Source organism: Erpetoichthys calabaricus, chromosome 9 (assembly GCF_900747795.2).
Source record: "Erpetoichthys calabaricus chromosome 9, fErpCal1.3, whole genome shotgun sequence".
NCBI lineage: Eukaryota > Metazoa > Chordata > Cladistia > Polypteriformes > Polypteridae > Erpetoichthys > Erpetoichthys calabaricus.
Window position 1 is genome coordinate 71,532,065 of NC_041402.2, and position 16,753 is coordinate 71,548,817.

At 39.1% G+C, this 16,753-nt stretch overlaps 1 protein-coding gene across 5 annotated transcripts; it reads left to right on the plus strand.

Annotated features, from left to right (window-relative positions):
- The first annotated feature begins 4,440 nt into the window (after positions 1-4,440).
- On the plus strand, positions 4,441-15,206 carry si:dkey-56m19.5 (dentin sialophosphoprotein). 5 transcript variants are annotated; one of them, XM_028809717.2, is made up of 2 exons: positions 4,441-4,638; positions 12,771-15,206. In XM_028809717.2, exon 2 carries the CDS (start codon positions 12,779-12,781, stop codon positions 14,738-14,740), a length of 1,962 nt encoding a protein of 653 aa, XP_028665550.1. In that variant the 5' UTR covers positions 4,441-4,638; positions 12,771-12,778; the 3' UTR covers positions 14,741-15,206. The 5 variants fall into 5 exon arrangements, with proteins under 5 accessions (XP_028665550.1, XP_028665553.1, XP_028665551.1 ...); XM_028809720.2 differs by lacking the exon at positions 4,441-4,638 and adding an exon at positions 4,656-4,789; XM_028809718.2 differs by lacking the exon at positions 4,441-4,638 and adding an exon at positions 4,806-4,932.
- Positions 15,207-16,753: the final 1,547 nt, after the last annotated feature.

The window sequence follows — 16,753 nt, forward strand, 5'->3', positions numbered from 1 at the left end:
AAGAAAGAAGCAGCACCGCCATGAATGTGCCCAGATTACCTAACCACATACTGACATTTCCGTGTTCTTTCCCTTCCTTCCATCTATCTCTGATGACGTCATGGCTCCCATCCACCACCTCGGTTCCTTCCCAGCATTCTGTCTGTGTCATTTCCGGTCCCACTCCATAAATGTTCCCCTTTCGCCATTGTAAACTGTCTGTTGTATTTTATAAGTGAAATCACTGACTTCCAGAAGCAAACTGTACAGTATACTGGGCCGGAAAACCCCAAACCTTTATGCTGTGTTTGTTCTTTATTTACAATATATACTGTATATAAAGTTGGTTTTTGAAGTCTTAGCAAAGTTCCAGACATCAAGTAACCCCTGTGCTATACGGCCGGCAGTTTGTCCCGGCCAATACCCCCAGGCCGCCAGATGGAGCCCTCCCTGCAACATGGAGGTGCCCAGAATTCCAGCAGGGCCTCATGGACATTAGAGTTTTAATGCACAGTCCTGTTGGATACCATGGGGGCCGCCAGAGGACGCTGCAGGGAGGCCCAGGGACTTCTATTTGCCTTATAACCCAGAAGTACTTCCCAGTCGAGGGAGACAGAGACAATGACGTACTTCCGGGCCAAAGAAGAAGAAGAGTTTTCACCTGTCCTGGAAGTGCTGGGTAATCACATGGACTGAAGGATCAGAAGCACTTCCGGGTTAAGGACTATAAAAGACTGTGGGAAACACCAGAGCATTGAGCCGAGTTGGGAGGAAGGGTGACAACACGTCTGGGAGTGGAGGATTGATTATTGTATGAGAATTGATTGTTTATTATTGAGTATTGTGGAGGTGGAGGTGCTTATGTACATTTATTATTTGTCGCAGGTTGAGGCCCTTATCATCCTCTTGAACCCTCTGACTCGACTCCAGACACCAGGTAAAAGTCCAAATATTACTTTTATTCGAACTATAACGTGCACAAAGCACCCTCCACTCCACAATACTCATAAATCAATAAACACTACAATAATCAATCCTCCACACTCCCAGACACTTTGCCACCCTTCCTCCCAGCTCAGCTCAGTGTACTGGTTTCCCAGAGTCCTTTATATAGTCCATGGCCCGGAAGTGTTTCTCCCTTCTGTCCATGTGATCATGAACACTTCCGGGTCGGATAAAAAGCTCCTTTCTTCAACCCGGAAGCACGTCGTTTCCTCTTGTCATGTGATCATGACGCCCCTCCGGGTCATAGGGAAAGTAAGAGTCCGGTAGCCTCCCCACAGCGACTCTTGGTGGTTCCCATGGTATCCAGCAGGGCTGTGCATATAAACTACAAAGTCCATGAGGCCCTGCTGGAATTCGGGGAACATCCAAGCTGTTGGGAGAGCTCCACCTGGCGGCCTGGGGTTGAGGGCCGGAATATTTAGCCGGCCACACACCACATATTATAATAAATCCATTATTTGGACTTTTACCGTGTGTCTGGAGTCTGATTTGAGGGTTCAAGGGGACGACAGCGCCCCCTATCTGTCACACCCCATAGCTGGCTCCACCATACTGGCTTCCAGTCAATGGTAGTATAATCTTCAAAACCCAACTCCTAATTTACAAAGCCCTGAACTCAAGCATCCCAAAACATGCAGCTTTATTACTTACCTGCCACAGAAAAGATGTAACAAGTAAAAGAGAGATTTCTGATTCATCCAAATGTTGTCTGTGTTTCTCGTCACACGCGAAGTCTCCACTAAGTTTTCCACACTTCCTCTCCTGGTTGTCTGTGTGTGCAGCTTGTTTACTTCCTATATTCAGTTTAGGGCTAAATTTGTTTTATTGCTTTTCAGAATAAACTTATTTTGAGTTTTTGCTTTCCCATTTGATGTTTTGTAGATACTTCCCCATTCCCATAAAGTCTGCTTTCTTCAAGTTATAAGTCTTTGTTTTGGTGTGCATTTGTGTGCTTTCAAAAATTATCTGAAATTTTACTATGCTGTGATCACTATTGCTTAAAGCATCAGTAATGTATGTTCTTGCTACTCTGTTACTATTGTTTGAAGAGATATAGACAGGCGTCACCATGTATTGAGCTTGAGACAAACTGGGTGAAAAAAGTAATTTGCCATCTGCACCATTTCAGCTTCCTCTTCTATATTCCCAATAGGGGCTTCCAAATTAATGCTGGGGAAACTGAAATCACCCATGACCACTACATTACGTCCGCTTTGTTGCACATCAGTCTTATTTGAATAAACGTTATCATCTAACATATCAGAATTTGATGGTCTGTAGCAAACTCCAATAACCAGATCTCTGCCTTTCTTCCTTACTAGCTTAACACGCAGTGATTGTGACGTATTTGCTTCTTCCATCTTGAAGATGTGTGCATGCCTCGATATTATTTTTCACATATAGCACCACACCCACTCCTTTCGTTTCTTGTATGTCTCTCCTGAAGCACGTGTAGCCACTAATATTATATTCCTCTCCATCACTCTCATTTAGCCATGACTCTGTAATTCCTACAATATCATAGTCCTAAGTCAATACTGTTGCCTCATGTTCATGCATTTTATTTCTAATGCTTTTTGTATTAAGGAGTAAACATTTTAAATGAGGAAAGTTAGTTTTTATGTTTTTGGTTCAGTTTTCTTTATGTCGGGTTGACTGTTTTTTTGTATTTTCCTCAGTTTTTCTGTCCACATAATCCACGTTTGTATACTTCCCTGAAGATTCTCGCTCCTAGAATATTTGTCCCTTTCTCTTTACAGTAAATTTTGCAAATGATCTGCACTAATATTTTTTTTTCAGTCATCCTTGCTGATTATGAATAAATGTTTAATCACTTAACATTTATTTTCTACAGTACTGAATATATATTTTATTACATTTCATATACTTTGTTATGAACCACAATTAAATCCATTGTAAAGGCATAATATTAAACTATTGGCGTCAACTGAGCTAGCCTCATTAAGGGTTGGTTTCTGTATTGTGCTTTCTGCTGCTGGTCCTTCGCTCCCCTCAATTTGGATGAAGCAGGTCCTCAAACAGATTCAGTTGTCAATCCACTGACAAATCTGGGTGTCAATGTAGTGTAGAGCCAGTCACGCACATACCATTACTCACACTGGGGTAAATTAGAATATAAGCAATTCTTTAGGATGTGGCAATTGAAAAACTCTAAGACCCCTCCCCCAGTAGTGTATACACAATAAGTGTGTAAGAACTCCTCAGAGATACTCAACAAGCTTAGATATGAGCCAGGACTCTCAAGCAGGGAGACAACATCACTACCCATGCAGCGTATGAAACCCATCCATCTTCTTGATCCCCTCCACTTTTTCTGGGACAGACTCAAAGTTGCCACAGCCTTCTTACCAATATAATGAACATGCTATTGCATTTTTTTATTGTTACTTTTGAAGGACACTATATAAACATTAATAGATGGTGTCTCTGAGGTTAAAGAATTTGGGGTGGTAACTTTAAGGTTGACGGTTTGGCCCAGTTGGGCCATTGAGCAAGGCACTTAACCTGCAGTTGCTCCAGGGGCACTGTACAAATGGCCGACCCTGTGCTCTGACCCCAAATACTCTCTGGAGAGTAAGTTGGGATATTTGAAAAAATGTCAAATTCCTAATACAAGAAATGATTAAAGGATAAAATAATAACCAAGCCCCAACCATGGGCATGTCCATTACTTCTAGGACTAGTATTATGAAAAGCAAGTCCAAAAATGGATTGATGGAGTGCTACATGAGATAAAGTAGGCCTGAACAAAATTAAAGTACACAAAGTTGATAAAGTGTGGCTGGCAAATAACAGAAAAAAAGATATTATTCAATTAAAACCAACATTGGTAACTGCAGTGCAGCTCAGAGTCAAAGCAATTGATTGGTTTTGCTTCCATGTTTCATTCTAGAGCAGACAGCCACCATGTGGCTGGGGAAGGACATAAAGACCATTAACATTGTGAATGTTGGTGGTAAAAGTAGAAATAAGAGGACTGTGTATGTCACCATGCTTGACCTCTCTGTGATGTAGCAGGCAATTCAATTACATCAAACACAATTCATTTGTAGCACTCTGACATTACATAAGGGAAAACTGAATAACTAGACACAAAACATTCCTGTCGGCACTTAAATAACTGTTAAACTCTAAGGAATGCTGCTGATGATTATTTTCTTTCAAAAATATAATACTCTCTACAATAATATATTGATCTTTATATATGACAGATTGTGTTATTCCTTTAATCCTCTAAAACTTATCTTTCCTAAATTGCCACAACATGAGCACTTGCGTTCTTCTTTTAGGATTGTACCTAAATCTTAACTGTACCTGACCACTGCAGTAGATGGAATCGATGTGAAATCTCAACGTTACAGAAAGGGAGGGAAATGGGGGCGTGTCTGGGATGGGTGCTGAGACTGTGATAGCGACAGATGTCTAAGAACCCGGCAAAGAGGAGGGGGCGCCTTTCAAAAAGGCCGCACATGAGCCTCTGCCACAGGACCCGAGGGAGGGAGTGTGTGTGTGGAGGAGCTGCGCGCAGCTGTCAGTCTGCATCTCGCCTTCAGTGCGCGTGAGACTTGGCGAGGAAGCGGATCGGATCAGATCGCGATACGCTCGGGGCTCAGCAAAACCATAACGAAACAGGTGCGATCTATTTATTTAAAACTCTTTAATATCATTTGTGTTTGTCAGAAGAAAGGGCGATAAGCAAAGTTGCTTTAGAGCAAAAAAAAAACTGTAGCAGACATTGGGGACTGATTAAAGTGCGAGCAGCTGGCTATTTAAAGGGGTTCGGGTAAGCGCTCTTTGTTCTCCTTTCCCAGCCATGTGCCTAGTTGCTTTTGCACTTACTTTTCATTCTTTCCCTGGCCTACCAATTGTGTAGTTGGAGTTTATCTTGTTTGGAATTTTTTGTTTCCTCTTATCTTTTTATATGAGGTAAGGCTGGGAGCATATATTGAATTATACTTCTTTAAATATACTGGTTTGTAAAGAGACTAAAAACTTGTGAATTTGCTTAAATGGGCGTCGCCGCCAATTACCTGCTAATCTAGCGAAATTTTGCATATTAACGACATTACAAAGTCAAATGTTTAGGATAGAATTATGATAGGCACACGTGCTACCACTATTATATCTGGAAGCATTTCCTAGTTTAAATGTGTAAATGGATCCGTTTGACTGTAGTTGATGAGGCCATTAGGTTATTTAGCTGCTGGCTGGCATTTCGCCTTTAAACAATGAAGATTTGGATTGGAAAGGGTGTGGTTTGGTCCAAAGGCGGCGGCTCAAAATGACTGTTAATTAGCACCGGTGGGTGTTCGATTTCTTTTTGTCTTTGCGCAAGCTGGCACTTTCATCCGCAAGGAGCCGACCCAACCACGCTGAGGAAACCATTAAACCCACCCCCAACCCTTCTCTTCAGGGACTCTTACTCTTTTGATTTAAATGTCTCCCCTGAAGTATACCAATGTGAGCACTGTAATTTGCCTGCATACTTCTCTATTTTTTTTCTCTGAGCGATTCACGGTAGGTTTAAGACATCTGTGTTTCGTACGCCTAGAGCTGTCTTTTTTTTTTTTTTTTTTTTAAAAAAAGACGCATGGTTAATTTGATTGGTCCCGTTTGTTACTCGTTTCTGCCTTCCGCCCATTTCTGTCGGGATTGACTCCAGACACACCGGGACCCTGCAACAGGAATAGGCGAGTTCAAAAAAGGAGTGGATATGCAGACTGCGAACCTACAATAGAGTAAACGAGTTTTATGTTTGTTGCATTGCTACGATCCTGTAGACTTTTAAACAGAAAAGGGATTTATAAATGTACTTCTTTCGTAAGAATTTGGCATTATTCTGTATTTAAATATAATTGTCATTTTTATTGCCCCACCTACCAAAACCAGGATATTTAGAAGCAGTAGTCGGTTTTACTGTGAAAAACCGTGTATAAACTACAATGTATTCTTCCTTTGGATTTTTATAATTCCTAAATTCCGTGATCCAGTAATCGCTTACCGAAACTATTTCTCGCGCTGGGTAATGGTGTTTTCTTTTACGCTGAATCAGCGAGATGTGCAAGACTGCGCAGTCGATGATTGCAGCACACTGTACGTTTTCGAGCAGAGGCGGCTTCCACAATATGCCGTCTAATGCAGTACCAAGGACAGCACATGCTAGTCCGGGCAGGGAGTGCAGCGCGTGTTCACTCGTTGAGTACCGCGGGGGGTGTACATCTCGCTTGAATTCATTACCAGATAATTTTAATACCACAAATGATTTAGTTTGATTGTCCTAATCCTCATTTTAACGCGATTAGTCAAAGATTCAGGTAATCCCAAATTAATTCTGGCTAATTCTAGTCTAAACCGAATTACATGTGTCTCACCCAGACACCTGGAATCCTTGCAATTATCTCAAATTATACAATCACATGTCTTAATGCAATTGAATCGGTTAAAATAAACTCAAACGGTAATAAATTCTCTTCACCTCCAACTCTGAATTCATCATTTTTCAGAAGTATTGGATCCCATGTGTTAACGATTAAGTCTGGTATTTTTCAGATATTCACAATCATGGTATTTTAATTTAACGCTTAAAATTATGTTCTAAAATGAATCATTTATAATAAAAAAAAAAAACAAACCACCTCCGTTCTTGCAGCTTACAATGGAGCTAAAGGATACATAGGTCATTGGTGAATGCAAAAGCCTTAACTTACGGAATATGTCCACAGCAAATTTTCAGTTTAAGAAAATATATCCCCTGTGTTTGAGGCAATGAAACTAGAAATTATTTTCATCATAGATTCTTGGAACTTTTTTTTTTTTCTTGAAGTTAAGAATTTTCCGTTTCTTCGTCTGCTTGCAGCCCCCATCATGTTTGGAGTTGTGATAACCACACAAGCACCCCACGCCATGCAATATTCTGTTTGTAGTACGAATTTCCTCCATTTCGGTTGTCTAATGGTTGTTTGCTGTGTGGCTTGTAACAATAGACAGAAGTGGGTACAAATAACATAACTGCAAACTGGCACTACTAAAGCAGCCTGTGTGGTTTTCCTGCAATGGACTGGTGCCCTGTACAGGGATTGTTCCTGCCTTGCACCCAGTGCTTGCTGGGATTTGTCCAAGAGACTTAGGAAAATGGATGGATGCATGTTAAAATGTGTTTAGTTCTTGTCACTTGATTTCACCATTTGTCACCAAAGCACATTTACAAATTATCTATGTGGAGGCAGCAGACAATATCTTTGCGAAATAATGAAATACGTTTCCGCTACTGAAAGAATATAGATAACTAGGAAGTCCAACCTCGCCAAATCCCCTGGTCTGTGCTATGCGCCAGCCACTTTGCATCTCTGCTGCTCGCGTTGTGAAGGGGGGGGGGGTTGAACACACCCCAAGGAGACGCAGTTGCTCCTCTGAAACCCCTATTTAAACGGTGATACAATGGGAAAGTTTTTTTTTTTTTTCCTCCTCTTTGCTTGATCAGCTGCTGAGCAAAGTCTTGTCTCATGGGACGCAAGTTCTTGATATTTTTATTAGTTTATAATTTAAAAACTGAATAAGAATCGAACTTTAATGTGATGTAGATTTTCAGATATACTGTATTCTGAAAAGAATAACACATATATTAAAGTTTTAAAATAAGCCCAATTTATAGCGTGACAAAAAAAGTCACATGAAATCGTTGCACTTTTAGATTAGGATTTTATATACATATGAGTAGATTTAAGTGTGACTTTTTCAGTTAATATTGTCTAGTTGTATAGAGAATAGACACAGCAATTCACATCTGGGCATCAACATTCAATAATATCGATCGATTAGACTGACACCCCATCCAGGTGTTATTCCTGTCTTATGTCCAAAGCTTGTTGACACAGGCTCTAGCTGCCCCCTGCCCTGGATAAGCTAGTTATGAAAATAGATTATTATCTGGCCTATAATGGAGTTTAATATACAAATAATCTTCCTAGCATTTGCCCTGTATTGAAGTGGGGTTCACTTTTTGCCACTTCGCTTTCCACTTGTTTCAATCTGGGGCATGTTCATGGGGCAGCATTGACTGTGCACATAACATCCCTCATTGAATCGAAGCAGTGTTTCTTTGGGCGCCTGTGTGGCCATATTCCTTGTGGGCTAAGGTGTGTAACTGTCTTTGTCACTGACTAGTTGTCGCTGCAAATCAAGCAGCCATAACAAAAGGGTGCACAATTCAAATATAGTGTGGGTGGAAGATATTGAGGACAGCAATTAATATAATTATTGGTTGGCAAGGTGGTCCAGTGCCAGCACTGCTTTCTCACAGTGAAGGAGATAGGGAATTATGTGTTGGTGGAGTTTGGGTATTCTCCCCAGCTGTTCTAGCTTCCTCCCACAGTCCAAACACACATAGATTAATTGAAACTTCATTGCTTAAATAACATTTGTGTGTTCACTCCATGATGTACTGGCATCCTGTCCTGGGATTGATCCTGCCTTGCATAGGTTTTAGTTGCCCAGCAACCCTGCCCTGGACAGGCAGGTTAGAAAGATGAATGGATGCCTGTCTGTTCCGCTCACTTGATTACATACTATGCGCCTGTTCAATATTTTCTCTCTCACTAAAGAATGTGTTTTTCATCAATCTAGCGACAATAGGCAATCTTTGCAACAAAGAAATGTTTTTGTATAGTGAAACATCCATCCATTTTCCAACCCGCTGAATCCGAACACAGGGTCACGGGGGGTCTGCTGGAGCCAATCCCAGCCAACACAGGGTGCAAGGCAGGATAAATGCAAATGTACGTGTGCTTGTTTCAATTGCTCTTATCTAGTAGTCTGCAGAGCAGAGACATTCTAATTGACACCTAGCCATCAACATTCAATAATGTCAAGAATAGGTATTTGGCTCTGACTTTCCAAGGTAAATCCACACCCTGGGGCTAAGTTCCTCCTCCATGTTCTGAAGGTTGCAGTGAGCACAGTCTGTGGGGCTGAAATGTTGCTGTGGAGGAAGACACATGGGGTAATTGGTGAAGTGACCTGCATGGCCAGTCTCCTTTTAATATGACTAATCTCACAACAGTGATTTGTTTTTCAGGGTTAAGTTAGGGAGATTTTATTATTCCAGAGGGAAATTTTGTTTGCAGCAGGAAAATATAAAACATTGTTACACAAATAAGACAATAAGCAAAGACTCAACAAGTGGCAATCGTGTTACCATAAGTACAGATACTCAAGGTTAGTACAAGGAAGAGTAATTGCCTTTAACAGAACACAAAATAATAATTCAGGAGCCTGATGGCAATAGTCAAAATTCAGGAAAATGAGAGGGGTGCCTGTTGTCTGATAGAACTGAGTTAACCTTCCTTCTAACCTGTTTGTAATAAAGCTCAGTGAGAAAGGTCTGCTGCAAACCAATAGACCGACAGAACATTTGTCCCAGAGCGGGAATTTGGCTTTTTTCCCCCCCCAGAAATAAATATTATAAATGCATATGGTCTGAACCCACTGTAATTTAACTGATAATTTTTACAGTATTACTAAGATGGCTTAAATTCTTAATGCTGAGGTTGTCAAACCAACATATAATGGAAAAAGCAACAATGAATTTAATGAAGGACTTATTTTTCTGTGCTAAGGTCAAAGTTCAGTCAGCTATATCAATGATTGTCTCGAGATATTTGTTGTGTTCCACCTTGTCCAGTTTTAATTAATGGTGAGATAAGGAGAGTACCTAAGATCTACATCCATATCTTTTGTCTTGAGATATTTAGCTGTGTAAAGTTTTGTTACAAACTCATCAACAACAGACCCATGACTGTCATCCTTATGTTGTAAAAGATTCACAATGACAGAGACACTTGCAGATTTCAGGATATGTCTGTCCCTGTGTGAACTCCTGAAGTACTTTGGATATACAAAAGAGGTGACAGACAGCTGCTTTGTGGTGCACTGACCAGAAGTATTGATGCTACCAGAAAAACATTTACTCTCTTACACTTTGTGTTCTTCTAGTTAAAAGTCCAAATTCATTCCACCAAGTTATAGTCTAAAAAGAATTGATCTGTTTATTAAAATGTGTAGCTGGAATGTATTCAAAAGAGACCAGAAATCTATAAATGGCAATACTGCATGTTTTTTGTTTATCCTTTCAAATGCTCAGATAGTCGAGGGTTGTCGCTTAACTTCTGAAAGGACTTTCTAGTATGAGAAGGTAAGGTCACAAGCCTGAAGTTGCCTAATGCTTTTGGGTTTGTTGCTTTTGCTAATGGACTGACTTTTTGCCTGTTTCTATAGACTGGGCACTTGTGAATTTAAACGCATCTCAAATATGGAGTGAAATATTAAGAGTTGCTTTGGAGAGGAGTGAAGCAAGATGACCAGTTATTCTGTCTGGATCAGAGCTTTTTTATGTTAGTTTAAGGACATTTCTGACATCATTTTTGTCAAAGAAAAACTCACTGTTGGTTCCAGTCCTGAGTCTTTTTGTTTTTAGTGGACTACTTTCTATTTACTGCATTTAATGTTAATGCCAACCATCATCTTCCTGTCATTCCATAATGGATCTAGGTTAACAGTCCATATTTGATTCTCTATTCTGTCGTTATACTTGAGCTTTTCCCGATTTTATTTCATGTTTCACCTCCTTCTGTAGTTCTTTCTGTTCAGCTGATGTTCCATGTTTTAACACCTGTTTTTTTTTTTCTTTCTGGTTATCGGTTCTTTTAAATTTCTGGTAATCCGTTTTCTTTACCTTTTTAAAACGACATGGATACTCTGTTTTACAATATGTGTAATCTTGACAATGATAATCAATAACATTAATCAATATTTCTGGATAACAAAATGGATGTATTTGGTAAGATTTTAAGCTTTTTTTATCCACACTTGGACCCCACTGTGAGATGCAAGAACAGACAAGATAATTTTAGGAGATATAAAAACGCTTCACAGTAGAACGCCATTTCAATGTGGCAAATTAAAACGGTGACTATGAAGAGAAATAACTTGGACCTGAAAAGTACAGAAATTTGTATTTTTAATGCAATTCAGTTTTGTACAGTTCTCTTCACTGAGTGCAGGCTGTGAGCACTTGCCAGTAAAACAGGGCACACACTTGTGCCAACCTGGTTGCCAGTTGCTCTAGCAGCATGTCTTGTATTGCAGGAGGAAAACCCAACAAATGCTAGTAGTACATTCACATAGCACACAAGCAGTGGAAATGGAAAGGGCATAAGTGCAGTCTTGGTGGAAGTGCTATCACTGTGCCACATCCTATTATCTCTTAATAAAATGCCTTCAAGTCTTTGTCTAAATTATTTAATAAATAGACTGCTTTCTTCACCTTAAGTAGAAATTCACTTGCTATAATGGTAAATTTAAACAAAGTCACAGAGCAAAACAGTAAAAACTGCTACATGAGGACAAGACACAGGCAGAGGCGTAGCTAGGGTTTTCAGCACCCGGGGACAACTGAAGATTTCGCGCCCCCTCCTGTTTGCCAAAATGCAATGATTAAACTTCGGCGACCTGGCATGGCTAAACCTGCCTATGTGTCTGTTCACCCTGCCCTGTGGTTCATGCATTGCAACCAATACTTGCTGGAATGAGCTCCAGCTGTCCTACAACCCTGCCCTGGATAAGCAGATTCGGAAGATGGATGGATGAATGAATGAATGCCTATAATGTCTGTTTTGTTCTTTTTATTTGATTGCTTGCCACAGGCAATGTCAGTATTCTTTGCCACCAAAGTACACATGTACATTATCTATACGGTGGCAGCAGGCAATATCTTTGTGAAACAACAAAGTAAGTTTTCTATATTAAAGGAATATAAGCAATTATAAGTGTCTTTTCAGTTATTGTCTAGTTACATACAGAACAGAGATGGCAATTCACACACAGGCATCAACATTTAAATGTTAAAAAATTTTGCTTGGCAATGAGTTTACAAGGTGAATCCATGCCACTGCCCCTGGAGGATGTCACAGAGGAAAGTGAAGCACATAGTCTCCTTTTAAAATGGCTAACCCCCACAATGTTTTGCTTTATTCCCCTTCTTAAAACAATATGTGCGTAATCTCAAAACATGCATCAATGTCTAATAACATTTTTGACTTAAAATGGATGTAATTAAGTTTTTTAAGGTGCTTTTTCACAATGGGACCCCACTACCCATAAGCTTTATCATAAATCACATTTATGAAATGTGCTGCACTTTATGCAAGTTCATGTAGCAAACTGATATATACCACGATTGTGAAAAAACAAGTCCAACTGGAAAAATACTGAACTTATCCTTTCAAATGATTATTTTTTTTGCTATAATAAAAGGTAAACAATATGAAAAATGGTAACCTTAGGGAAGTAGAGTACCTATGTCATTTTAACTACTGGAAAAAAAGCACTTTAAAGAAGTGAAATGATGCTTGTGAGTGAAAAATTATGAATATTGTGGCTATTCTTTGCCAGAAATTCCTACTACTTCAGAAAGACAAACTTTTTTCTCTTCATTAATCAAATAATCAAAATTATATCCGTAACTTCAATCAAAGGCAAGTGCAAAATCCCATTCACTGTTTAGTTATGCATTTCAGGTAGGGATGAAAGCTGATTACTGGGCATATAAATATATAATACTGTATGAGTAGAATTGTCTGTACAATCTGTGTGGTAAGGCATATTGTATCTTCCATTGAACTTGTACCTTTTGTTGTCATTTAGATAACAAATAATTGTTTGTTGTTTTAATGGTTTTTTTTTTTTTTTTTTTTTTGCATTAGTTGCAGGTAAAAACATGGGTGGTAAATTAAGCAAGAAGAAGAAGGGATACAATGTTAGTGATCAAAAAAGTACTGATTCTACAGAACCTCAGAATGAAAATGTAGACAAAACAACTGAATCCTCAAATGAGTCGACTGAAGTTAAGTCTTTGCCAGCTTCTGAACATAATGAATCTCAGGGCTGTAATAAGGACAATGAAACAGAGCCTGTAAGCAATAATGGAGATGGCAGTAGGAACCTTGAAACAAGTCAGCCAGTTGTTTTCCCAGAATGTCCTAATCAGCAGCTCTCAACACCTAAAGAGGAAGAAGTGCTTGGAAATAAAGAGGAAAACGGATCCATCATACCCTCTGATGAACAACCCAAGGAATTGAAGAAAACAAAAGAAAAAACTAGGCTACATGAAGAAACCAACATAGAAGAAAAACAAGAACAGCAGTCCTCTGAAAGTGATAACTTAAACATTTCTAAACAGAATACACTGGAAAAAATACCTGCTGGAAAAAATGTGGAGGAGGACAGCAAAACATCTGAAGATGCTTTAATAGAAAAAACTGAGATTAACAAAATAATTATTTCTCCTTGTCAGAAAAATAATGAAGTAAAATCTCTTACAAAGTTAGCTATTAGGTCTGAGAAAAATGAGGGGTGTGAAAATGTGAAACATAACTTGACCAATGCTGAAACAAGCAACACTTCTACAGTATCTGAGCAACAGGAATTCAGACAGTTTGGAGAAATGAATGGTGCTTGTGGCACAGATGCTAAGCCAGTTTTAAATGAGAGTCAAGCTCAGGATGACAAGAGTAAAACTGAATCTTCTTTTCAGGAAGCCGAAAATACAGAACTGAAGGCTGTTGTTGAGGAACTGCCCTCCGCAGCCAAACAGACCAGCAATATAGGTTATGAATGTCAGAAAGAAAGAGCCATGGACACAGAAGTACAAACAAATCCTTGTGTAGAAGAAACTGCAGGTAAGGAGTGTCTCCTAAAGGATATCCAGAAAGAGGCAAACATTTTAACTGAGGTCTCTGAAAGTAAACCTATAGTCCATATATCTACATCACATGAAGAATCTGCTACAACCATAGTCTGTAATGAAATTCGGCTTTGCCATTCAGACAAAACTGAAAATGAAGAAAGCTCCAATGCAAAATCAGAAAATGTTGCACCTGAAACCGTGAATGGATCATTTGAAGTGCCTGTTGCATCTACGCTTTGTGAAAATGTACAGCCAATACATTACCTGGAAGGAGAAAATAAAGATGCGCAATCAGAAAACAAATCTGAACTGTCACAAGATGATAAATGTAACATTACAGAAATCCATTCAACACTTGAAATAAGAAAAACAGAGTCAAAAGATAAAGGATTTTTTAGAAACGCAAATGAAATGGAAGAAGAAAGTTTAGTAATTAGTCCTGAGGTTCCAGTCATGTTAGAAGAAAATGCTTCGACTATGAAGCCTGAAACAATACCTGAAATTCATATCTCAGAATCGCAAGTAATCAATGAATCACCTACTGATAACATTGAAGATCAGTTGACTGTACCAGGGAAATGTGAAAATAAAATGGCAGATGTAGGTTCTGTTGATAAAAAGAAATCTGAAGAGTCCACTTTAGTCCAGGATAATGTAATAAATCGGGACAGTGATCTGCCCCCTCAGAAGAACGAAGTTAGATATTTAGTAAGTGATGAGTGTTCCCCAAAAAGTGCAGAACATGAGAAAGATACTGCAGATGAAATGGTACAGCCAAATGAGCCATCTGGTCTCCCAGACACTTTATGCCCTCCTCCAAAATTGGAATATGTGGTGGAAACAGGTGCAAAATGTATCCCGGAAGAGCCATTGGACTGTGCAAGTGCTGACAAATATGCCAAAGAACAGCATTTTATCAATAGCTGTGAAACTAAAAATATAAGCAATTTAAATGAAAATGAAGTTTCTAATAATTGTGAAGAAGTATCTTAATATTGCTCCTGAAGAGTATGCAGCAAACTGGGCCAGGCTATGACATCAAAGCGAATAAAAACAAAGGGGAAAACGAGGCCTCCTTTTACATCAAGTAATAAAATGTCAGTTTCAAGAAGATCAAAAATGGAACCATTCACTAATGACACCAGAAAGGACTTCTGACTTTTTAAAACTTTTGTTTGAAGTTCTATATAGATTGACTATGTAAGCTTACAAACACTTTGGCGCAGAGTCTGAACTTGAATTAATCTCATAGTTAAGTTACGAATACACATTTTTATTTAAAATAATGCATTTTGAAACCATTTGCTTGCTGTAGTGTTTAAGTAGTCACAAAACAGGTAAATCTGTGCTCTCATGGTCGCTGACTTTTTTCATGTAGTTTTTTTCATTTTACAGCAACTTTAGAAATGTAATTTTAACTTGAAACAAATATTGTAATAAATGAGTGTCATACCTTAAACGTGTCTTTTTATTTTTAAATAACTGGGGTAAACTTATGTAGTTGGACCCTGAAAGTAAGTGTCCGCTTTACATAGAATCAGCCCTTGCATTCTACATTGGTATTATACTACAGTTTATTTCATTACAGTATGAAAGTTTTTAATCCAACAGGAATATACAACTGTCAAAACTGCACTCTAATTTGAGGTCAATTAACAAAAAAAAAAAACTTATAGGTATCTCAACATTTATAATTTTTAAAAGGGGCTTATTCAAACATATGGATAACATTAGCAGTTTCTATAAAATCTGGTATTTTTTTTTTTTCTTCAAATCAGACAACCTATCCTTTCAAATATTTATTAAATTTCTTTTCAAGACAAGTTGGGGCTTTGGAGAGTTGCAGCCTATCCCAGCTACGTCATGTGGCATTGAACAACAGACCTGGGGGGTATTTTTCGTACATGGATTAGTCGATTAGCTGGATGTAATTGTTGACGATTTGGCCTGATCCTGGATCTGTTGGTTTTTCGAAACTCTTGCTGGAAGTGTTGTCATAGCAACACATCCTAATCCTCAAACCTGCTCGGAGCAGGTTTGTTCTACGTAAACAAGGATTAGTTTACACACGTAATCGGTGACGGTGCGTGGAAGTCATCCAGTCATGGCTTCGCCGTTAATGAATGAGCGACCAATTGATATTGGTGCGCAAATTATAAGAAGAGAATTTCATATAGAGAGGGTTCTGCGTGATCGGCAAGATCCTTTATTGCTCCCGGAGGAAATTCTTTTCGAAAGATACCGCTTTAGCCGAGTGGGAATATTGTACCTCAAAGATTTATTAGCACCTTATATTCGAAGTCAAACTAGGCGAAGTCGGGCTCTTAAGCCCACACAGACAGTATGCATTGCTTTGAGGTTTTTTTTTACAAGCGGCACTTTTTTTATATGCTGTAGGTGATGCGGAAAATCTAACTAAAAGTGCAGTTTACCAGGCAATTCGTAAAGTCTGTTTGGCTCTGAAATATTTCCTTCGGGTTTTCATAGTGTTTCCTGGACATCTGCATGTGCAGACAATAAAAGAGGCGTTTCATGGCATTGCAGGTAGGTAATACACAGGCTAAAACACCCACAGTTCCATGAAGAATCTCAATCAGCCTAACATTCTCATTACCAGGATTTCCAAATGTGATTGGGGCACATGGGACTGACCAGAGTGGAGTTTGATCAAACATTATTTGGAAAATGTAAGTCTCCTGATGAATAATCAGACACAGTGTCTTCATGAAATATTTGACCTTCGTCAGTATCTTGTTGGTCAGACACAGGTTCAAGGGATATGACATTTCCTGCAACTGACCCAACAAAAAAGAGGGCTTTATGGAACATAACTATGGCACACATGGAGGACAAATATATGCAATGACCATCCTTTACCTGAAATGAAGTGACCACTGCATCCTGCCACTGGTTCTGAGTAGAAGCTTCCTCCTGGAATGCCCTCAGAAACAGGGCGATGGGCATTTTGCTGGAGAGCCAACACTTCTGCAGGGGTTAGGTCTGGAC

Bases quoted from the DNA above. Each gene is read 5' to 3' on its own strand.
- si:dkey-56m19.5 (XM_028809717.2), top strand. From the start codon at position 12,779: ATGGGTGGTAAATTAAGCAAGAAGAAGAAGGGATACAATGTTAGTGAT.